This window comes from Crinia signifera, chromosome 4 (assembly GCF_055691185.1).
Source record: "Crinia signifera chromosome 4, ASM5569118v1, whole genome shotgun sequence".
NCBI classification, from domain to species: Eukaryota; Metazoa; Chordata; class Amphibia; order Anura; family Myobatrachidae; genus Crinia; species Crinia signifera.
This window is the reverse complement of record NC_139220.1, coordinates 337,447,866-337,473,942: the sequence shown is the minus strand read 5'-3', so window position 1 is coordinate 337,473,942 and position 26,077 is coordinate 337,447,866. Positions and strand designations below refer to the sequence as shown.

Here is a 26,077-nt window from a genome sequence, read left to right as displayed (position 1 = left end):
GACGCTGTAACGGAATCTGCCGCGCTATATAAGACACTGTAACGGAATTTGCCACACTATATAAGACACTGTAACGGAATCTGCTGCACTATATAAGACACTGTAACGGAATCTGCTGCGCTATATAAGACGCTGTAACGGAATCTGTTGCGCTATATAAGACACTGTAACGGAATCTGCTGCGCTATATAAGACACTGTAACGGAATCTGCTGCGCTATATAAGTCGCTGTAACGGAATCTGCTGCGCTATATAAGTCGCTGTAACGTAATCTGCTGCGCTATATAAGTCGCTGTAACGTAATCTGCTGCGCTATATAAGTCGCTGTAACGGAATCTGCTGCGCTATATAAGACGCAGTAATGGAATCTGCTGCACTATATAAGACACTGTAACGGAATCTGCTGCGCTATATAAGACACTGTAACAGAATCTGCTGCGCTATATAAGACACTGTAACGGAATCTGCTGCACTATATAAGACACTGAAACGGAATCTGCTGCGCTATATTAGACGCTGTAACGGAATCTGCTGCGCTATATAAGACGCTGTAACGGAATCTGCTGCGCTATATAAGACACTAACGGAATCTGCTATGCTATATAAGACATTGTAACTGAATCTGCTGTGCTATATAAGACACTGTAACGGAATCTGCTGCGCTATATAAGACACTAACGGAATCTGCTGCGCTATATAAGACGCTGTAACGGAATCTGCTGCGCTATATAAGGCGCTGTAACGGAATCTGCTGCGCTATATAAGACACTGTAACGGAATCTGCTGCGCTATATAAGACGCTGTAACGGAACCTGCTGCGCTATATAAGACGCTGTAACGGAACCTGCTGCCCTATATAATAAACTGTAAATAAATAAATAATACCCTCCACACTGACAGTTACAGTCACTCCCTCCCAGTGACAGCATGGGGCACTAATGCCTCATTCTGATAGGGAGAGGGGACCTGAAACCTAAAGTAAGCGGGAGAGCGCAACTCATCGCACCCAGCAATTGTACCGTGTATGGGCACCTTATGTCTGCTTTTAGGCAACAAGAAGAATATCATTCCTACTGGAGAGAAGAACGGGATGGGAAAACAATATATAAAACAGACACTACCTGTCCGTCAACTTTGGGAAACGTTGTCCACCGAAGATCTGATGTTTCCAGCTTTGTGTTCATAAGTGTGACTGTGGAAACAGAAAAAGAACATCGATATACACATAAATCGCCCACAAGCATACCACCAACATATACTGCAGTGCTGTACAAGAAGGTGAGAGGTCCCTGCTCACTACAGATTACACTGTATCACCAGCATATACTGCAGCGCTGTACAATAAGGGGACATATACACTATACCACAATAACCACACAGGATACAGTGATACAGAAGGTGAGAGGTCCCTGCTCACTACAGATTACACTGTATCACCAGCATATACTGCAGCGCTGTACAATAAGGAGACATAAACACTATACCACGATAACCACACAGGATACAGTGATACAGAAGGTGAGAGATCCCTGCTCACTACAGATTACAGTGTATCACCAGCATATACTGCAGCGCTGTACAATAAGGGGACATATACACTATACCACGATAACCACACAGGATACAGTGATACAGAAGGTGAGAGGTCCCTGCTCACTACAGATTACACTGTATCACCAGCATATACTGCAGCGCTGTACAATAAGGGGACATATACACTATACCACGATAACCACACAGGATACAGTGATAAAGAAGGTGAGAGATCCCTGCTCACTACAGATTACACTGTATTACCAGCATATACTGCAGCGCTGTACAATAAGGGGACATATACACTATACCACGATAACCACACAGGATACAGTGATACAGAAGGTGAGAGGTCCCTGCTCACTACAGATTACTCTGTATTACCAGCATATACTGCAGCGCTGTACAATAAGGAGACATATACACTATACCACAATAACCACACAGGATACAGTGATACAGAAGATGAGAGATCCCTGCTCACTACAGACTACACTGCATCACCAGCATATACTGCAGCGCTGTACAATAAGGGGACATGTACACTATACCACGATAACCACACAGGATACAGTGATACAGAAGGTGAGAGATCCCTGCTCACTACTGATTACACTGTATCACCAGCATATACTGCAGCGCTGTACAATAAGGGGACATATACACTATACCACGATAACCACACAGGATACAGTGATACAGAAGGTGAGAGATCCCTGCTCACTACTGATTACACTGTATCACCAGCATATACTGCAGCGCTGTACAATAAGGAGACATATACACTATACCACGATAACCACACAGGATACAGTGATACAGAAGGTGAGAGATCCCTGCTCACTACAGATTACACTGTATCACCAGCATATACTGCAGCGCTGTACAATAAGGGGACATATACACTATACCACAATAACCACACAGGATACAGTGATACAGAAGGTGAGAGGTCCCTGCTCACTACAGATTACACTGTATCACCAGCATATACTGCAGCGCTGTACAATAAGGAGACATAAACACTATACCACGATAACCACACAGGATACAGTGATACAGAAGGTGAGAGATCCCTGCTCACTACAGATTACACTGTATCACCAGCATATACTGCAGCGCTGTATAATAGGGGACATATACACTATACCACAATAACCACACAGGATACAGTGATACAGAAGGTGAGAGATCCCTGCTCACTACAGATTACACTGTATCACCAGCATATACTGCAGCGCTGTACAATAAGGAGACATATACACTATACCACGATAACCACACAGGATACAGTGATACAGAAGGTGAGAGATCCCTGCTCACTACTGATTACACTGCATCACCAGCATATACTGCAGCGCTGTACAATAAGGGGACATATACACTATACCACGATAACCACACAGGATACAGTGATACAGAAGGTGAGAGATCCCTGCTCACTACAGATTACACTGTATCACCAGCATATACTGCAGCGCTGTACAATAAGGAGACATATACACTATACCACGATAACCACACAGAATACAGTGATAGAGAAGGTGAGAGGTCCCTGCTCACTACAGATTACACTGTATCACCAGCATATACTGCAGCGCTGTACAATGAGACATATACACTATACCACGATAATTACACATGATACAGTGATACAGAAGGTGAGAGATCCCTGCTCACTACAGATTACACTGTATCACCAGCATATACTGCAGCGCTGTACAATAAGGAGACATATACACTATACCACAATAACCACACAGGATACAGTGATACAGAAGGTGAGAGATCCCTGCTAACTACAGATTACACTGTATCACCAGCATATACTGCAGCGCTGTACAATAAGGAGACATATACACTATACCACAATAACCACACAGGATACAGTGATACAGGAGGTGAGAGGTCCCTGCTCACTACAGATTACACTGTATCACCAGCATATACTGCAGCGCTGTACAATAAGGGGACATATACACTATACCACAATAACCACACAGGATACAGTGATACAGAAGGTGAGAGATCCCTACTCACTACAGATTACACTGTATCACCAGCATATACTGCAGCACTGTACAATAAGGAGACATATACACTATACAGTACCACAATAACCACACAGGATACAGTGATACAGAAGGTGAGAGGTCCCTGCTCACTACAGATTACACTGTATCACCAGCATATACTGCAGCGCTGTACAATAAGGAGACATATACACTATACCACGATAACCACACAGGATACAGTGATACAGAAGGTGAGAGATCCCTGCTCACTACAGATTACACTGTATCACCAGCATATACTGCAGCGCTGTACAATAAGGGGACATACACACTATACCACGATAACCACACAGGATACAGTGATACAGAAGGTGAGAGGTCCCTGCTCACTACAGATTACACTGTATCACCAGCATATACTGCAGCGCTGTACAATAAGGAGACATATACACTATACCACAATAACCACACAGGATACAGTGATACAGAAGGTGAGAGGTCCCTGCTCACTACAGATTACACTGTATCACCAGCATATACTGCAGCGCTGTACAATAAGGAGACATATACACTATACCACGATAACCACACAGGATACAGTGATACAGGAGGTGAGAGATCCCTGCGCACTACAGATTACACTGTATCACCAGCATATACTGCAGCACTGTACAATAAGGGGACATATACACTATACCACGATAACCACACAGGATACAGTGATACAGAAGGTGAGAGGTCCCTTGCTCACTACAGATTACGCTGTATCACCAGCATATACTGCAGCGCTGTACAATGAGACATATACACTATACCACGATAATTACACAGGATACAGTGATACAGAAGGTGAGAGATCCCTGCTCACTACTGATTACACTGTATCACCAGCATATACTGCAGCGCTGTACAATAAGGAGACATATACACTATACCACAATAACCACACAGGATACAGTGATACAGAAGGTGAGAGATCCCTGCTCACTACTGATTACACTGTATCACCAGCATATACTGCAGCGCTGTACAATAAGGAGACATATACACTATACCACGATAACCACACAGGATACAGTGATACAGAAGGTGAGAGATCCCTGCTCACTACAGATTACACTGTATCACCAGCATATCCTGCAGCGCTGTACAATAAGGAGACATACACTATACCACGATAACCACACAGGATACAGTGATACAGAAGGTGAGAGATCCCTGCTCACTACAGATTACACTGCATCACCAGCATATAATGCAGCGCTGTACAATAAGGAGACATATACACTATACCACGATAACCACACAGGATACAGTGATACAGAAGGTGAGAGGTCCCTGCTCACTACAGATTACACTGTATCACCAGCATATCCTGCAGCGCTGTACAATAAGGAGACATATACACTATACCACGATAACCACACAGAATACAGTGATAGAGAAGGTGAGAGGTCCCTGCTCACTACAGATTACACTGTATCACCAGCATATACTGCAGCGCTGTACAATGAGACATATACACTATACCACGATAATTACACAGGATACAGTGATACAGAAGGTGAGAGATCCCTGCTCACTACAGATTACACTGTATCACCAGCATATACTGCAGCACTGTACAATAAGGAGACATATACACTATACCACAATAACCACACAGGATACAGTGATACAGAAGGTGAGAGGTCCCTGCTCACTACAGATTACACTGTATCACCAGCATATACTGAAGCGCTGTACAATAAGGGGACATATACACTATACCACAATAACCACACAGGATACAGTGATACAGAAGGTGAGAGGTCCCTGCTCACTACAGATTACACTGTATCACCAGAATATACTGCAGCGCTGTACAATAAGGAGACATATACACTATACCACGATAACCACACAGGATACAGTGATACAGAAGGTGAGAGATCCCTGCTCACTACAGATTACACTGTATCACCAGCATATCCTGCAGCGCTGTACAATAAGGAGACATACACTATACCACGATAACCACACAGGATACAGTGATACAGAAGGTGAGAGATCCCTGCTCACTACAGATTACACTGCATCACCAGCATATAATGCAGCGCTGTACAATAAGGAGACATATACACTATACCACGATAACCACACAGGATACAGTGATACAGAAGGTGAGAGGTCCCTGCTCACTACAGATTACACTGTATCACCAGCATATCCTGCAGCGCTGTACAATAAGGAGACATATACACTATACCACGATAACCACACAGAATACAGTGATAGAGAAGGTGAGAGGTCCCTGCTCACTACAGATTACACTGTATCACCAGCATATACTGCAGCGCTGTACAATGAGACATATACACTATACCACGATAATTACACAGGATACAGTGATACAGAAGGTGAGAGATCCCTGCTCACTACAGATTACACTGTATCACCAGCATATACTGCAGCACTGTACAATAAGGAGACATATACACTATACCACAATAACCACACAGGATACAGTGATACAGAAGGTGAGAGGTCCCTGCTCACTACAGATTACACTGTATCACCAGCATATACTGCAGCGCTGTACAATAAGGGGACATATACACTATACCACGATAACCACACAGGATACAGTGATACAGAAGGTGAGAGGTCCCTGCTCACTACAGATTACACTATCACCAGCATATACTGCAGCGCTGTACAATAAGGAGACATATACACTATACCACAATAACCACACAGGATACAGTGATACAGAAGGTGAGAGGTCCCTGCTCACTACAGATTACACTGTATCACCAGAATATACTGCAGCGCTGTACAATAAGGAGACATATACACTATACCACGATAACCACACAGGATACAGTGATACAGAAGGTGAGAGATCCCTGCTCACTACAGATTACACTGTATCACCAGCATATACTGCAGCGCTGTACAATAAGGAGACATATACACTATACCACGATAACCACACAGGATACAGTGATACAGAAGGTGAGAGGTCCCTGCTCACTACAGATTACACTGTATCACCAGCATATACTGCAGCGCTGTACAATAAGGGGACATATACACTATACCACGATAACCACACAGGATACAGTGATACAGGAGGTGAGAGATCCCTGCTCACTACAGATTACACTGTATCACCAGCATATACTGCAGCGCTGTACAATAAGGGGACATATACACTATACCACGATAACCACACAGGATACAGTGATACAGAAGGTGAGAGATCCCTGCTCACTACAGATTACACTGTATCACCAGCATATACTGCAGCACTGTACAATAAGGAGACATATACACTATACCACGATAACCACACAGGATACAGTGATACAGAAGGTGAGAGATCCCTGCTCACTACAGATTACACTGTATCACCAGCATATCCTGCAGCGCTGTACAATAAGGGGACATATACACTATACCACGATAACCACACAGAATACAGTGATACAGAAGGTGAGAGATCCCTGCTCACTACAGATTACACTATATCACCAGCATATACTGCAGCGCTGTACAATAAGGGGACATATACACTATACCACGATAACCACACAGGATACAGTGATACAGAAGGTGAGAGGTCCCCGCTCACTACAGATTACACTGTATCACCAGCATATACTGCAGCGCTGTACAATAAGGGGACATATACACTATACCACGATAACCACACAGGATACAGTGATACAGAAGGTGAGAGATCCCTGCTCACTACAGATTACACTATATCACCAGCATATACTGCAGCGCTGTACAATAAGGGGACATATACACTATACCACGATAACCACACAGGATACAGTGATACAGAAGGTAAGAGATCCCTGCTCACTACAGATTACACTGTATCACCAGCATATACTGCAGCGCTGTACAATTAGACATATACACTATACCACGATAACCACACAGGATACAGTGATACAGAAGGTGAGAGGTCCCGGGTGTTGTATAGGGTTCCGACAGTCGTGATCCTGACAGTCATTAGCCCGACTGGCTGGACTCAGACAGAATGGCGAACGCAACAAAGCCCCTTGCGGGCTCACTGCGCTCACCACAATGCAGGCACGGCGGCGAGCGCTCCGACTTCTTAAGTAATTTGCTGCCTGACACCTTCCCTGCGTCATCCTGACAGACACCGGGCACCCGCAGAGCCACTGCTCCTCCTGACTCTCTGGCTGCGGATCAGCGAGGGAGACAGCAGCTATCTACCTACTTCTCATACAGGGGTCCTTCCCCCAGCCCCGCAGCGGGGGCACCGTGCGCTGAGCCCCCACCACTTCTTGCTGCTGGACGAGCCTGGCTTCCAGCATGTAACCCCTGGCAAAGGGCATGTTGACCCCTGGCATCAAGCATGCAACCCATAGCAATGAGCATATAGGTAAGCGGCACTTATGTGACATAACATATACTAAGTAAGCATTACAGTGTGTGGTATTAAATGTAATGGGCATTACAGTGGGGCTAAATGTGTAATGTGCATTACGGTGTGTGGTGTAATATGTAATAGGTATTATGGCGTGTGGCATAATGTGTAATGGGCATTACGGTGTGTGGTGTAATATGTAATAGGCATTACGGAGTGTGGCATAATGTGTAATGGGCATTGCGGTGTATGGCACAATGTGTAATGGGCATTGCGGTGTATGGCATAATGTGTAATGTGCATTACAGTGGGGCTAAATGTGTAATGTGCATTACGGTGTGTGGTGTAATATGTAATAGGTATTATGGCGTGTGGCATAATGTGTAATGGGCATTACGGTGTGTGGTGTAATATGTAATAGGCATTACGGAGTGTGGCATAATGTGTAATGGGCATTGTGGTGTCTGGCATAATGTGTAATGGGCATTGCGGTGTATGGCATAATGTGTAATGGGAATTATGGCATGTGGAATAACATGTAATGGGTGTGTGACGTGCAATAGGCATTGCATTGTACATTTTTTCCACGCCGTCGGCCTATTTTTAGGTTCTCTGGCTCCTACACTTTGTCAAGTCCTGCACTATACCATGTGAACCCCACAGGATACAGTGATACAGATGTCCCCTCTCACTAGATTTTATTTTATCACTAGAGACAGGATTATATGCATTTGCATATTTTGCCTATTCTCACTGCTAATTGCATATTTTACCTAAAATATTGAGCTGGTGCATAGTTTTCCAAAGGGGCACTTCACGTATTACGCCCCGCCCCTTTCCACCCACGAATCACCAGGTAGTGGTGTAGTGTGCAGGCCGGGCCAATATGTGCGCAGTGTGGGGGACCTTGGATGTACACTGCTCTAGGCTGCCAATCCATTTTACTAAAAGTCAGTCAGGGCGGATGCCTGCCGAACCTTTGCCTGCCCGTGGCCTGGGATCTTGCGCCAAAAGAGAGACTTCTGCAGCAGAGGAGGCGGGCGGGAGGGTTGTGACATCACGTGGTGCAGAGGAAACGCCGGGTCACTGAGTATGCAACGCAGGGAGGAAGCCTTCCACTGCGCCTAGAATCGCCTTTACTACCGAACCTTTGGAACAGTACCTGATTGTTTATGTTTTCAAGTGTAAAAATGTTAAATAATTGTTAATTACCAATGTTATACTGCTGCTTACCAATACTATGCTGGTTTTTAAATAAGTAAAAAATAACTTTTATTATTTAATGTAGCATAATTTAACACTTTTCATGCATATTTCAAGCTTTAACCCTCTGTCCTACACTTACTGTCTACTCCATCTTCCCCTCCCCGTTATAATGTAAGCTCTACCGAGCAGGGCCCTCTCTCCATTTCTCACTTACAACATTATCTACTCTACGTATACCCCCTATAGCGGCACCTAGCGCGCGGGTGCTGCCACCCTGATGCCTACTTTAATGCGTATTTACCATGTACTTGTCCTGCTCTACCAGACGGATAAACGAGCAATACTGTGTTACACTCAGATCAATAACATACAGAAGGGGCCCCTATCCTGATGACCACAGTTATTTTATGCCCCATAAATAGTGCACATTTTGCTACAGTGTCCCCTATATACATGATGATAGTGCTCATTCTAGCACCCGCCATCTTTAAAATCCCATGCAGTTCCTCTTCTCTGCCTGGGGTGTCGCTGTCTGCTGTAGTGCTTCTTGCACAGTGTGGTCTGTGTATCAGCACTGATATGCAAACCAGACTTGTGCTAGAAACACCACAGCAGACAGCGACACCCCAGTCAGGGAACAGGAACTGCAAGGGTTTTCAAAGATGGTGGGTGCTACAATGAACACTATGATGACATACAGTGTTCTCCAGTTCATATGTAACATTATGCCACCCCCATGTTCATACTGTGCCAAATTACAGTGGCCCCCAGTTCATATTGTGCCAAATTACAGTGGCCCCCAGTTCATACTGTGCCACAGTACAGTGGCCCCCCAGGTCATATTGTGCCACAGTACAGTGGCCCCCCAGGTCATATTGTGCAACAGTACAGTGGCCCCCCAGGTCATATTATCACAATGCATGAAAACAACTGAAATAGCATGGACCCTTATGACAGCACCCTTATTGGGTCGTCCGATTAAACCCATCTTTGAACGTCCCTTAAGATTATAAGGTAGGGTACAAGGTTTGAAGACTATTAGTTCAAGCGTTCGAGAGTTATTGTGGAGCACACACACACACACACACACAAACATCGCTCAATTATACTTAAGTAGAGAATAGTGCCGTATTACAGTGGCCTCCAGTTCATATTGTGCCACATCACAGCGGCCTCCAGTTCATATTGTGCCACATTACAGCAACCCCTTACATCCACTACACACTCCTGACACTTAAGGCCCCCATACACTAGCCGATTTTGGTCAGATTTCAGCCAGATCAGTCGGATCTGGCCGAAATCGGACCAAAATCGGCTAGTATTGATGTCCCCTCAGATCCGATGCGCGGTCCCGTGCGCATCGGATCTGCGTCGGGTGGTCGGACCTGCTGCACGTCCGACCACCCGACTTGGGACCTAGTGGGGCGGCGCGGCGGTAGAGGGAGCAGGGGGGGCTGGGGACGCTGCGGGGGACACAGGCGGCATAGAGCCGGGCAGGGGGAGCCGGCGGGAGCTGTCAGTACGGAAGGAAAAAAAAAAAAAAGCCCATACAATGAATGGGCAGCCTGTGATTGGCTGAGCGCTCTCTCAGCCAGTCAGCAATTGGCTGAGAGAGGGCTCAGCAGCCAATCACAGGCTGCCCATTCATTGTATGGGCTTTTTTTTTTCTTCGGTACAGACAGCTCCCGGCTCAGCTGTAAGTAATTGCCGCAGCGTCCGTCCCCCCAGCCGCCTCAATGTCCCCCTGCCCCCTGCTCCCTTCACATTGCAGCTCCCCTGGAGTTGCAAATGATACATCGCATGCGATGTATCATTTGCAAAACTTGGCACATCAAGTGCCAAATCGTGTGTCCCCCTCCCGGGGAGCTGCAGGGGGGAATCAGGTCCGACTTGTCCTTAGGACAAGTCGGACTAATGTATGGGGGCCTTTAGAATGTGATGTCACACAAGTCATGCTGGGCAATGGATCAGACCCAATTGCTTAACAGTCAAATCATCAAAATTGGTGTAAATCTTTATACCCTGGGCCCCCATAAGTATTTAGACCCCAAAGAAATAGCACCCCTTGCACCCACTAATGTTACGCCCATGACTCATATATTAATGCAGCGATTCCACTAAGAGTACATCGCAGACCATTTGGCAATGAGCCTCACACACTGTTAGAAGTTGCAACATTTGTGTCATATAATTGATACCGTTTCATACGCATAAGAAGTAACACCACTTAGCTGCACTCAGAAGTGTATTCACTAATGACACAATTACAGCAGGAAGAAGCCTGTCATTACTATCAAATGGTCTTCATCCTTATAGAGGACGCAAAATACTGGGCATATGGAACACATGACCCCAGAGAACGCACAGAATCGTCCTGCCAAACACTAACGCCATTGTTTCTGCAAATCTTTTTATCTTAATATAACAGGTTTATAGGCCTACAATTAGGTTATAAAATGTGTGTGTTACAAGGAGACCCTTTCCCTGACCTGCTGTAAAGGTGCCCATACACGGTACAATTGCCGGGTGTGGTGAGATGCGCACTCCCGCGCACAGCCCAGAAAGGATGTGCTGCAAAAACATTTTGTACTAGATTGCGAATAATTGCATCTCATTGCAAAATGTATGCAATGTGATGCGATCTAGTCCAATTTGCATACAATAATTGTACCGTGTATGGGCACCTTAGGTCGATGGTTTGCGTATTTATGTACTATAGTGGGAGCTGCGGGACCCTTGTAGCGCTATATAAATAATAACCATCATCAGAGGTGGCAAATGGCTTGGAACAGTGGCCTAGTACTGTGTAGGACCCTCTTGCCCGGCGAGGGTGGTAACGCTGCCAGTGACCAGAAGACCTCTCTTGGTGACCCAACGCCATCTGATGTCATCTCACAGCGCCCTGATATTTGTAGGTGCAGGATAGTGGGTGAGAATGGACCTCAGCAATGTACCAGTGAGCAGCTGAAATTGTGCAGAGTACCAGTCAGTAGCTGGCACAGGTCTGAGTAGCAGAGTACCAGTGAGCAGATGGCATAGTGTGGTGTAGCAGAGTACCAGTCAGTAGCTGGCACAGGTTGAGTAGCAGAGTACCAGTGAGCAGATGGCATAGTGTGGTGTAGCAGAGTACCAGTCAGTAGCTGGCACAGGTCTGAGTAGCAGAGTACCAGTGAGCAGATGGCATAGTGTGGTGTAGTAGAGTACCAGTGAGCAGCTGAAATTGTGCAGAGTACCAGTCAGTAGCTGGCACAGGTCTGAGTAGCAGAGTACCAGTGAGCAGATGGCATAGTGTGGTGTAGCAGAGAACCAGTCAGTAGCTGGCACAGGTCTGAGTAGCAGAGTACCAGTGAGCAGATGGCATAGTGTGGTGTAGCAGAGTACCAGTCAGTAGCTGGCACAGGTTGAGTAGCAGAGTACCAGTGAGCAGATGGCATAGTGTGGTGTAGCAGAGTACCAGTGAGCAGATGGCATAGTGCGGTGTAGCAGAGTACCAGTGAGCAGATGGCATAGTGCGGTGTAGCAGAGTACCAGTGAGTAGCTGGCATAGCACGGTGTAGTAGTGTGCCTGTGAGCAGATGGCATAGAGCGGTGTAGTAGAGTAGCCAGTGAGTAGCTGGCATAGCACGGTGTAGCAGAGTACCAGTGAGTAGCTGGCATAGCACCGTGTAGTAGTGTGCCTGTTAACAGATGGCATAGTGCGGTGTAGCAGAGTACCAGTGAGCAGATGGCATAGCACGGTGTAGTAGAGTACCAGTGAGTAGCTGGCATAGCACGGTGTAGCAGAGTACCAGTGAGTAGCTGGCATAGCACGGTGTAGCAGAGTACCAGTCAGTAGCTGGCATAGCACAGTGTAGTAGAGTACCAGTGAGTAGATGGCATAGTGTAGTGTAGCAGAGTACCAGTGAGCATCTGGAATTGTGCAGAGTACCAGTCAGTAGCTGGCACAGGTCTGAGTAGCAGAGTACCAGTGAGCAGATGGCATAGTGTGGTGTAGCAGAGTACCAGTCAGTAGCTGGCACAGGTTGAGTAGCAGAGTACCAGTGAGCAGATGGCATAGTGTGGTGTAGCAGAGTACCAGTGAGCAGATGGCATAGTGCGGTGTAGTAGAGTACCAGTGAGCAGATGGCATAGTGCGGTGTAGCAGAGTGCCAGTGAGTAGCTGGCATAGCACGGTGTAGTAGTGTGCCTGTGAGCAGATGGCATAGAGCGGTGTAGTAGAGTACCAGTGAGTAGCTGGCATAGCACGGTGTAGCAGAGTACCAGTGAGTAGCTGGCATAGCACCGTGTAGTAGTGTGCCTGTGAGCAGATGGCATAGTGCGGTGTAGCAGAGTACCAGTGAGCAGATGGCATAGCACGGTGTAGCAGAGTACCAGTGAGTAGCTGGCATAGCACGGTGTAGCAGAGTTCCAGTGAGTAGCTGGCATAGCACGGTGTAGTAGAGTACCAGTGAGTAGCTGGCATAGCACGGTGTAGTAGAGTACCAGTGAGTAGCTGGCATAGCACGGTGTAGCAGAGTACCAGTGAGTAGCTGGCATAGCACAGTGTAGTAGAGTGCCAGTGAGTAGCTGGCATAGCACGGTGTAGCAGAGTACCAGTAAGTAGCTGGCATAGCACGGTGTAGCAGAGTACCAGTAGCTGGCATAGCATGGTGTAGTAGAGTACCAGTGAGTAGCTGGCATAGCACGGTGTAGCAGAGTACCAGTGAGTAGCTGGCATAGCACGGTGTAGCAGAGTACCAGTGAGTAGCTGGCATAGCACGGTGTAGTAGAGTGCCAGTGAGTAGCTGGCATAGCACGGTGTAGCAGAGTACCAGTGAGTAGCTGGCATAGCACAGCACGGTGTAGCAGAGTACCAGTGTGTAGCTGGCATAGCACGGTGTAGTAGAGTGCCAGTGAGCAGATAGCATAGTGCGGGGTGGAATATCTTTGTGGATACAGTGATAAGTAATGGAAAGCGGAGATTTGGGAGAGGGTAAATATTGACTGTGGAACGCCAGCGCGTCTGGTAGGGGCAGAAAGAAGGGCACCAGGGACGATGGTGACATAGTGACGCAGTTGTGTTATCTGCCGGTATACAAACACGGCAGGTGTGGGAGAGAAGTGATTGTCACATGTAATTGGTATTACACTGGAGTGCAGCCAGGATCGGCAGATACACAGGTGCACAACACTCACTGCAGGTAGCCTGCAACAATCTGCTCCATCTGTATCTCCTCCGCAGTGCAATGCATTATAGGATATCAGTGAGCAGCTGGCACAGTAGCTACCAGAGCCCTGCCACCCACAAGGCCGCCACCACTACCCTGCCACCCACAAGGCCACCACCCCCAGAAGCCACCATTACCCCGCTACCCCAGGAGCCACCAAGACCCCGCCACCCCAGGAGCCACCACCACCCTGTGCAGCCGTCTCTGCAGCTGTACCATAGAGAGAAGGCTCTGTGGGACACTGGCTCATAGGATGAGTGAGCAGACAGAGGACATGACACAGGCTAGGTGTGTCTGTTCCCAGGTTCCCGGGGAATAGCGGGGGAGGAGGTATGGTAATTACAGGCTTGGCAGACGGTGAGAGCGTTGCCCCCGGGGGGGTGGATTGAATGACTATGCCAGAGCAGACAGGTAACTTTCACTAATCCCAGCAGAATCTCAGGTGTCCGCTGTATCCCGACCTGTAATAGTCCTGGAGCCCATGGTGATTACAGCGTTCCCTGAGGAATATATACATATACTAGTAAGCCCACTCCACGCAAATGCTTCGAATGCTAGTACGGTAGCTAATGTGTGAGAGAAAGATGTAGTTTCACTTGCTGTCAACAGATGGCAGTGTTTCCGTGCCACGCAGACACTAGACACACACATATATATATAGGTTTTGTCATCCTGAGGAAAAAGCCATGGAGCTTTGAAACGTCGATCTAAATAAAAGACACAGTTTTGTTTTACTAAAAGCCGCTGAGTGCCGCCCGCTGAGTGCCGCCTGCTGTTTCTCCTGCTAAGGGGGATGCATATGTCATATGTTGTACTGAGGAAGGCACCAGTGGCAGCATTATACCTGCATATGTGAGTGCCGGACATACATGCCATATGAAAAAAAAAAAAAAAAAAAATATATATATATATATATATATATATATATATATATATATATATTTATTTATTAACAGTGTCTTAAATAGCGCACACATATTCCGCAGCGCTTTGAAGAGAATATTTGATATATATATATAGATGATACTATCCATTCCAATCCATGGTTATTACAGCGTTCCCTGAGGTATATATACATATCTACTACCCATCCTACACATTATATACACAGGGCAGCCCCCACATGGTTATTACAGTGTTCCCTGAGGTATATATACATATATACTACCCATCCTACACATTATATACACAGGGCAGCCTCCACATGGTTATTACAGCGTTCCCTGAGGTATATATACATATATACTACCCATTATATACACAGGGCAGCCCCCACATGGTTATTACAGCGTTCCCTGAGGTATATACACATATATACTACCCATCCTACACATTATATACACAGGGCAGCCCCCACATGGTTATTACAGCGTTCCCTGAGGTATATATACATATCTACTAAACATCCTACACATTATATACACAGGGGCAGCCCCCACATGGTTATTACAGCGTTCCCTGAGGTATATATACATATATACTACCCATCCTACACATTATATACACAGGGGCAGCCCCCACATGGTTATTACAGTGTTCCCTGAGGTATATATACATATATACTACCCATCCTACACATTATATACACAGGGGCAGCCCCCACATGGTTATTACAGCGTTCCCTGAGGTATATATACTACCCATCCTACACATTATATACACAGGGCAGCCCCCACATGGTTATTACAGCGTTCCCTGAGGTATATATACATATATACTACCCATCCTACACATTATATACACAGGGCAGCCCCCACATGGTTATTACAGCGTTCCCTGAGGTATATATACTACCCATCCTACACATTATATACACAGGGCAGCCCCCACATGGTTATTACAGCGTTCCCTGAGGTATATATACATATATACTACCCATCTTACACATTATATACACAGGGCAGCCCCCACATGGTTATTACAGCGTTCCCTGAGGTATATATACATATATACTACCCATCCTACACATTATATACACAGGGCAGCCCCCACATGGTTATTACAGTGTTCCCTGAGGTATATATACATATTTACTACCCATCCTACACATTATATACACAGGGCAGCCCCCACATGGTTATTACAGTGTTCCCTGAGGTATATATACATATTTACTACCCATCCTACACATTATATACACAGGGCAGCCCCCACATGGTTATTACAGTGTTCCCTGAGGTATATATACATATATACTACCCATCCTACACATTATATACACAGGGCAGCCCCCACATGGTTATTACAGCGTTCCCTGAGGTATATATACATATATACTACCCATTATATACACAGGGGCAGCCCCCACAACAAGGGATAGCCCTGCCACAGCTGGCAACTAATTCCTGCCCGTGTTATTATCAGCTGGAGAGGTGGCAAGGGGTATCAGTGCCCTTGCACCTAGACAATTACTGCCTGCTATCAGACACTCCAACTCAGCCCAGTCCTGACTACCCCTATGGCCAGGGTGGCACTGCCAGGTGGTGACCGGGCAGTCAGGCTGGTGGGTACCACTGTCAGGTATAGGGCTGGTTACCAGACACAGTCATCTGCTGCATACATTCCTGTCTCTACACTGATGTCAGCAGACTGCCCCGGGCCACAGACAGGTGATGGGAAATCACAGGAATGTACCGGAGGGGGGTGCGGACAGACACGACAGGAGGGCATACTCAGTCCACATTTCTCAGCCACTTCCCGGCTCAGGTTCTCCTCTGCCGAATGGCCCAGGGGGTGCAGAGGGCCTAATAAAGCCCATTCCCCAACAACAAAGGAACACGTTACTAGATCAGACAGGTAACTGACACGCGAATTACATCTGTGTACCAGCTCAAGGGGCCACATTCCAGGGTGCCATCACAAGGGGTTATCAGCCAGGGCACAATCTCAAAGGGCCACATCCGATGTAGCAAAACCTAAAGGGGACATGATCCGGGGGACACCACCTCACGGGGACCATTATCCAGGAAACCCTCTTCACCAGGGACATATATACCATATGTACCAGTGTGCCACCTCAGGGGGGCCATATGTACCAGTGTGCCACCTCACGGGGGCCATATATACCAGTGTGCCACCTCACGGGGGCCATATATACCAGTGTGCCACCTCAGGGGGGCCATATATACCAATGTGCCACCTCAGGGGGGCCATATATACCAGTGTTCCACCTCAGGGGGGCCATATGTACCAGTGTGCCACCTCACGGGGCAATATATACCAGTGTGCCACCTCAGGGGGGCCATATGTACCAGTGTGCCACCTCAGGGGGGCCATATGTACCAGTGTGCCACCTCAGGGGGGCCATATATACCAGTGTGCCACCTCAGGGGGACCATATGTACCAATGTGCCACCTCACGAGGCCATATATACCAGTGTTCCACCTCAGGGGGGCCATATGTACCAGTGTGCCACCTCACGGGGCAATATATACCAGTGTGCCACCTCAGGGGGGCCATATGTACCAGTGTGCCACCTCAGGGGGACCATATGTACCAGTGTGCCACCTCAGGGGGGCCATATATACCAGTGTGCCACCTCAGGGGGACCATATGTACCAATGTGCCACCTCACGAGGCCATATATACCAGTGTGCCACCTCAGGGGGGGCCATATGTACCAGTGTGCCACCTCAGGGGGGCCATATGTACCAGTTTGCCACCTCAGGGGGGCCATATGTACCAGTGTGCCACCTCAGGGGGGCCATATGTACCAGTGTGCCACCTCAGGGGAGGCATATATACCAGTGTGCCACCTCAGGGGGGCATATATACCAGTGTGCCACCTCACAGTGTCCATATATACCAGTGTGCCACCTCATGAAGGCCATATATACAATGGGGTGCCACCTCCTGCCAGTATAACAAACCTCCCATCGGCTTCCATACATTATGAGCAGCAGTCCATGTTGTTACTCAGTGTGAAGTAATTATCTGTGAGTCATGTAATACATGGCTATATCACGCTATGTGTCCTGTCAGTACTAGTGCCTTCTCCTCCTCACTCACTCACAGGCGTGTTTCATACGTGTCTGGATTTACCTGCCTGATCTGAAACCCCTACATACATTGTGTGACAGCCTGACACCCAGCAATAGGAGTCCTTACCCTGTGTGTATTGCACACCTTCTACAATGTGTATATTGCTGCGCCCCAGGTGTACCTACTGCTGCGCCCCAGGCGTACCTACTGCTGCGCCCCAGGCGTACCTACTGCTGCGCCCCAGGTGTACATAGCGCCATATCTCGGTGGGTGCCCGCATATATGTGTTATATAATTTCCAGAAAAGCAGCACTCCAGCCTGATGACGACACGGTGGTGTCGAAATGTTGCTTTGTGATTTGCCACTTATTTCACTAAAAAGTTGCTTTGAATCAATTGGCTGGAGTGCTGCTTTCCTGGAAAATTATATTATATATATATATATATATATATATATATATATATATATATATATATACACACATATACACACACACACTGTACATCTGTATTTCGTTGTATGTTAGTGTATATGACTGCTTCCCATTTATATACACTATTGTACATCAATATTCTCGGCGTATCTTACTGAATCACGGATATATAGATAGATATATAGATATATATATATATATATAAATAGATTTAAACCAGTTGTGTGGTTTGCTGTTTGTTCCGAGTGCCGCCAACCCCCCCATCATATTCCAGCCTGTTTCTCAGGAGGGCCCCGGTAATTGCTTGTGTCATTTATCGAAGGACATTTACAGGAAATGCCACCCCAACTAATAAATATATATATATATATATTTATAAAATGGTTACTTGTGTATTATCACAGCGCCCATCGCATACCACTAATTAAGGTATGCGATGGGACCTGATTTTTGGGTCCAAAGAAAATATTGCATCGCATGCCATTAAAATGGCATGCGATGCGATTTTAAATTGTACAAGCACCCTCATGGGGGATTACTATGTTAAATGCAACCCCATTGTTAACGCCACCCCTGCTATCAACGCCAGCCCTAAGGGTGGCGAGCGCAGCGGTACGCGTCCTTTGACCTTTTCATACCCCCACTATCCACGCCGACGTGGAGTTGATTTTAGATAGTGTGGCGAGCGCAGCGAGCCCCGTGAGAGGATGTGGATTACATGTTAAGTAATCCACGTGCGCTCGCAACGCTTGGGCTCGTATTCCGCGTCCACTCGCCATGCTTCTTGCTCGGTGGCTCGCCACACTATCTAAAATCAACTCCACGCCGATGTTGATAGTGGGGGTATGAAAATTTCGGAGGACGTGTACCGCTGGCGCTCGCCACGCTTCGGGTTGGCGTTCATAGTGGGGGTGGCGTTAACCATGGCGGCATTTAACATAGTAATCACCCATCAGGGTGCCTGCACAATTAAAAATCGGGTCAAATCGCATCGCATACGATGTCGTACGATGGAAATCTTGGGCGCCGTGATAATACACAAGTACCTAATAATGTACTCACCATTTATGTGTGTCACCATCACCAGGCTGTCGTTCAGTGCGTACAGCTGCACGCCCATCACAGCCAGACGTCACCCAGCGCCCAGTGAACAGCCTGACATTGGGCCTTATTCTAGTTCACTCTTTCTGATAAAATCCTTCTTAGATGGACAAAACCATGTGCACTGCAGGTGGGGCAGATGTAACATGTGCAGAGAGTTAGATTTGGGTGAGTTCTTTTGTTTCTGTGCAGGGTAAATACTGGCTGCTTTATTTCTACACTGCAATATAGATCTTACTTTGAAGTAAAACCCCCACCTAAATCCGATTCTCTCTGCACAAGTAACATCTGCCCCACCTGCAGTGCACATGGCTTTGTCCATCTAAGAAGGATTTTGTCAGAAAGAGTGAACTAGAATAAGGCCCATTATGCTTTAATGGGACATTCACCAACATCCTTCCAGCATAAAATGATAGACCATTTTACATCCACTGGAGAGAGATGGGAACAGGTCTAGAATGTTATTACAGAGAGAACGCAATGGATTTTTAAGTTAGATGCAGTATGCCCAAGCGGACTCAATGAGACGCTGGGACTAAACTGTTTTCTTTAGGTTTTTTGGGAGTATATAGGTATAAAGTCCAGTCTGATACCTTTAGTCTACTTTTTGAACTATATGTATTACATTGATTATTTGCATGTATACTCTGCATTATCCGCAAATGTTTGCTTGTATTGACAGCTACATAAAGTGGTGACAGGCGCTGGGTTGTGTGGGGCTGTGATGGGCGTGCTCTGAACGGCAGCGTGGTGATGGTGACGCACATAAATGGTGAGCACTGTTTTGTATTCTTTGCCCTGATGGAAAGGAGTAAAGCTCATTGAAATGTTGGCATATCAGCAATGTTTCTAAAAGTGAGTTTATTTAATCCGAGTGCCGCTGTGCAAACTATATAGGAAAGGACTGTCTGGGGATAAGCACACACAACCAACACGGCACTCCAGGGACTGTGCAAACGCAGGGGGTCCTCCTCCTGTATATCATGGAAGGCAATGGGCCAAGTGTAACATTATAGCGAGTGCCAGAACCTACCTATGATTATATAAATATATATAGGAAAGGACTGGCTGGGGATAAGCACACACAACCAACACGGCACTCCAGGGACTGTGCAAAATAGTGGTCATTTATTCAAGCCACTACCAATTAGCACTATTTTGCACAGACCCTGGAGTGCCGTGTTGGTTGTGTGTGCTTATCCCCAGCCAGTCCTTTCCTACATTGTCTCTACAAAGGCACCCTGGCAGCTGACAGTGTTGGAAATAGGAGTGCCGGATCAGATTGTAATTATATATATATATATATATATTCACACACATATATATTATTGTACCATTATAGTGTATTAATGTACCCATGTCCCGGGTGTATATTGCTGCATCATGGCACAGTGGACACCACAGACCGGCGGTCTTGGGGCAGGGGACCCCCACTGTATTACTCCGGAGAATAACTTTGGGTGGGCAGTTTACATCTATTACACAGCGGTCGCTGGTTCCTCAGTCACAGCCCTGGGAACGTCACAGACGCAGTGTTCAGCGTAAACAGTGATAACGCCTCATATCCTACTCGCGGTAATGTGCCAACACTGATAACAGGTGTATTTATCACCCACCAGGCGTCATCTCCGTCCTCTACCTAAACTTTACACAGTCACAGAGGAGCCACCATCCTACCATAACAGCAATAACCGGGAATACACCATAAGCGGGTGGTTATTCTGCTGGGGGATCATACCAAGCATATATGGGATGCGGTCATTTGGTCTACTGCATTATGGTCGACAGTCATTAGGTCGAATCCATTAGGTCGACATGCTAAAAGGTCGACATGACTCTAGGTCGACATGGGAAAAGGTCGACATGATTCTAGTTCGAAAGGTCATTAGTTCGACAGGTCATTAGTTCGACAAGGTCATTAGTTCGACATTGTCTATGTCGACATTCACAAGGTCGACATGGAGTTTTTCACTGTTTTTTGAGCCAACATGTGCCGACAGGCGGTATTTCATGCCCTACCATCCACTAGGGCGTGGTGGGAGAATAAAATAGTGTGCCGAGCGTAGCGAGGCACCGTGCCCGACGCATCGCGAGCGCAGCGAGCGATGCGAGGGGATGCAGTGCACTTTAAACTGTGTCCATGTCGACTGTGTTGACATTCAGGTAAAAAAACAGTGAAAAACCCCATGTCGACCTTGTGAATGTCGACATAGACAATGTCGAACTAATGACCTTGTCGAACTAATGACCTGTCGAACTAATGACCTTTCGACCTATAATCATGTCGACCTTTTCCCATGTCGACCTAGAGTCATGTCGACCTTTTAGCATGTCGACCTAATGGATTCGACCTAATGACTTTCGACCATAATGCAATAGACCAAATGATCCCAACCCGCATATATTACCCCTTCAAAGGTAGGGTCTGGCACAGGGTACAGTACACGGGCACAGATGCCCCCTCTCAGGCAGGGTCTGGCACAGGGTACAGTACACGGGCACAGATGCCCCCTCTCAGGCAGGGTCTGGCACAGGGTACAGTACATGGGCACAGATGCCCCCTCTCAGGCAGGGTCTGGCACAGGGTACAGTACATGGGCACAGATGCCCCCTCTCAGGCAGGGTCTGGCACAGGGTACAGTACATGGGCACAGATGCCCCCTCTCAGGCAGGGTCTGGCACAGGGTACAGTACACGGGCACAGATGCCCCCTCTCAGGCAGGGTCTGGCACCGGGTACAGTACACGGGCACAGATGCCATCTCTCAGGCAGGGTCTGGCACCGGGTACAGTACACGGGCACAGATGCCCCCTCTCAGGCAGGGTCTGGCACCGGGTACAGTACATGGGTACCGATCGGCAGCAGGCCGTATATCACAGATTTCCCTGTGTGAGCATATGTGACACAGATTAGGAAATGCTACATGTGGGCAGGCGAGGAGACGGACACTGCAGAGGACAATGTGTGCAGCCCCCATATAACACAAGAAGTGACACCATTCCCTTTCCTGTCATTACCTCATGCCGGCTGCCTGTAGTCCACCGCTAATTAATCAGCTCATTAGCAGGACAATGCAGCGGTGCCTCCAAGTGCCAGCATCCATGTTGTGAGCTACAATTCATGAGGCACTAGGTGCCCGGCCCCCGCGGGACCAGCAGCCTCGTGGCTACACCCCTGCACTGTTCCTTTAATAATAATCACAGAATTGTTCTCAAACCGTCTCAAGTGTCATTGTACTGAGAATGTTCATGCAGCAATCCCAAGGAGTTGTGTTACCAGCTGGCCTCTCGTGGGTAACAATGCCCGCAGCACAGGGGATGGGGTGCCAAGGGCAGGTCCGGAGTACAGCTACTACGCAGTGGTGTGGGGTCTGGGCCGTCTGGCTGATTCCTCACAAGCAGGGCCCTCTTTCCTCATGTGCTTTTATGAGAATATCTCTGCCACTGTTATAATAGCCTAAGGGCTGTTTCACACAGTACGGTTCCTGCCGCACGGTGAAATCCCGTACGGTCAGGGAGCCGCGCCGCACTCAGAATTTTATAATGGCAGGGATGGCCACAGACGGCAGCCGTCCCTTCCAGTGGGGGGATCCGGCTGCAGCCGTGCGGCCGGGCCGTGGCCGTCCCGTGTGAATGGACACAATAGTGTCCATTCACAACTGCTGAGTGCGGCACGGCTCCCTGGCCGTACGGGATTTCACCGTGCGGCAGGAACCGTACTGTGTGAAACAGCCCTCAGTGTCCGCTGCTGCAAATGTCTTGTCATTACCATGGACTAATTTGCACTTGTACTGTAAATCATTATTGTTTTGTTTGCTCATCTATGTACTGTCAGGCGCTGCAGAACCCGTGTGGCCCCATATAAATAACCTATAATAATACATATACACCGTAGTATTCCCCTCATCTATGTATTGTCAGGCGCTGCAGAACCCTTGTGGCGCCATATAAATAACCCATAATAATATATACACATACATATACACCGTAGTATTCCCCTCATCTATGTATTGTCAGGTGCTGCAGAACCCGTGTGGCACCATATAAATAACCTATAATAATACATATACACCGTAGTATTCCCCTCATCTATGTATTGTCAGGCGCTGCAGAACCCTTGTGGCACCATATAAATAACCTATAATAATACATATACACCGTAGTATTCCCCTCATCAATGTATTGTCAGGCGCTGCAGAACCCTTGTGGCGCCATATAAATAACCCATAATAATATATACACATACATATACACCGTAGTATTCCCCTCATCTATGTATTGTCAGGCGCTGCAGAACCCTTGTGGCCCCTTATAAATAACCCATAATAATATACACACATACATATACACCGTAGTATTCCCCTCATCTATGTACTGTCAGGCGCTGCAGAACCCTTGTGGCCCCATATAAATATCCCATAATAATATATACATATACACCGTAGTATTCCCCTCATCTATGTACTGTCAGGTGCTGCAGAACCCTTGTGGCCCCATATAAATATCCCATAATAATATATACATATACACCGTAGTATTCCCCTCATCTATGTACTGTCAGGTGCTGCAGAACCCTTGTGGTCCCATATAAATAACCCATAATAATATATACACATACATATACACCGTAGTATTCCCCTTATCTATGTATTGTCAGGTGCTGCAGAACCCTTGTGGCGCCATATAAATAACCCATAATAATATATACACATACATATACACCGTAGTATTCCCCTTATCTATGTATTGTCAGGTGCTGCAGAACCCTTGTGGCCCCATATAAATAACCCATAATAATATATACACATACATATACACCGTAGTATCACCTCATCTATGTACTGTCAGGTGCTGCAGAACCCTTGTGGCGCCATATAAATATCCCATAATAATATATACACATACATATACACCGTAGTATTCCCCTCATCTATGTATTGTCAGGTGCTGCAGAACCCTTGTGGCGCCATATAAATAACCCATAATAATATACACACATACATATACACCGTAGTATCACCTCATCTATGTACTGTCAGGTGCTGCAGAACCCTTGTGGTACCATATAAATAACCCATAATATATACACACATACATATACACCGTAGTATCACCTCATCTATGTACTGTCAGGTGCTGCAGAACCCTTGTGGCCCCATATAAATAACCCATAATAATATACACACATACATATACACCGTAGTATTCCCCTCATCTATGTATTGTCAGGTGCTGCAGAACCCGTGTGGCACCATATAAATATCCCATAATAATATATACACATACATATACACCGTAGTATTCCCCTCATCTATGTACTGTCAGGCGTTGCAGAACCCTTGTGGCACCATATGAATAACCCATAATAATATATACACACATACATATACACCGTAGTATTCCCCTCATCTATGTACTGTCAGGTGCTGCAGAACCCTTGTGGCCCCATATAAATAACCCATAATAATATATACACACATACATATACACCGTAGTATCACCTCATCTATGTATTGTCAGGCGCTGCAGAACCCTTGTGGCCTCATATAAATAACCCATAATAATATATACACATACATATACACCGTAGTATTCCCTCATCTATGTATTTTCAGGTGCTGCAGAACCCTTGTGGCACCATATAAATAACCCATAATAATATACACACATACATATACACCGTAGTATTCCCCTCATCTATGTATTGTCAGGTGCTGCAGAACCCTTGTGGCACCATATAAATAACACATAATAATATATACACATACATATACACCGTAGTATTCCCCTCATCTATGTATTGTCAGGCGCTGCAGAACCCTTGTGGCCCCATATAAATAACCCATTATAATATATACACATACATATACACCGTAGTATTCCCCTCATCTATGTACTGTCAGGCGCTGCAGAACCCTTGTGGTCCCATATAAATAACCCATAATAATATATACACACATACATATACACCGTAGTATTCCCCTCATCTATGTATTGTCAGGTGCTGCAGAACCCTTGTGGCCCCAAATAAATAACCCATAATAATATATACACATACATATACACCATAGTATTCCCCTCATCTATGTACTGTCAGGCGCTGCAGAACCCTTGTGGCCCCATATAAATAACCCATAATAATTCATATACACACAAACATATACACTGTAGTATTCCCCTCATCTATGTATTGTCAGGTGCTGCAGAACC

The 26,077-nt window shown here is 46.5% G+C and overlaps 1 protein-coding gene across 1 annotated transcript in view; it reads right to left on the bottom strand.

Moving 5' to 3' along the window:
* EPHB4 (EPH receptor B4) overlaps positions 1-26,077 on the bottom strand; it is a 63,996-nt gene that overhangs the window by 14,859 nt on the left and 23,060 nt on the right. The window contains 1 exon segment of the mRNA XM_083185850.1: positions 1,122-1,192. Coding sequence (XP_083041976.1) covers positions 1,122-1,192 — 71 coding nt within the window.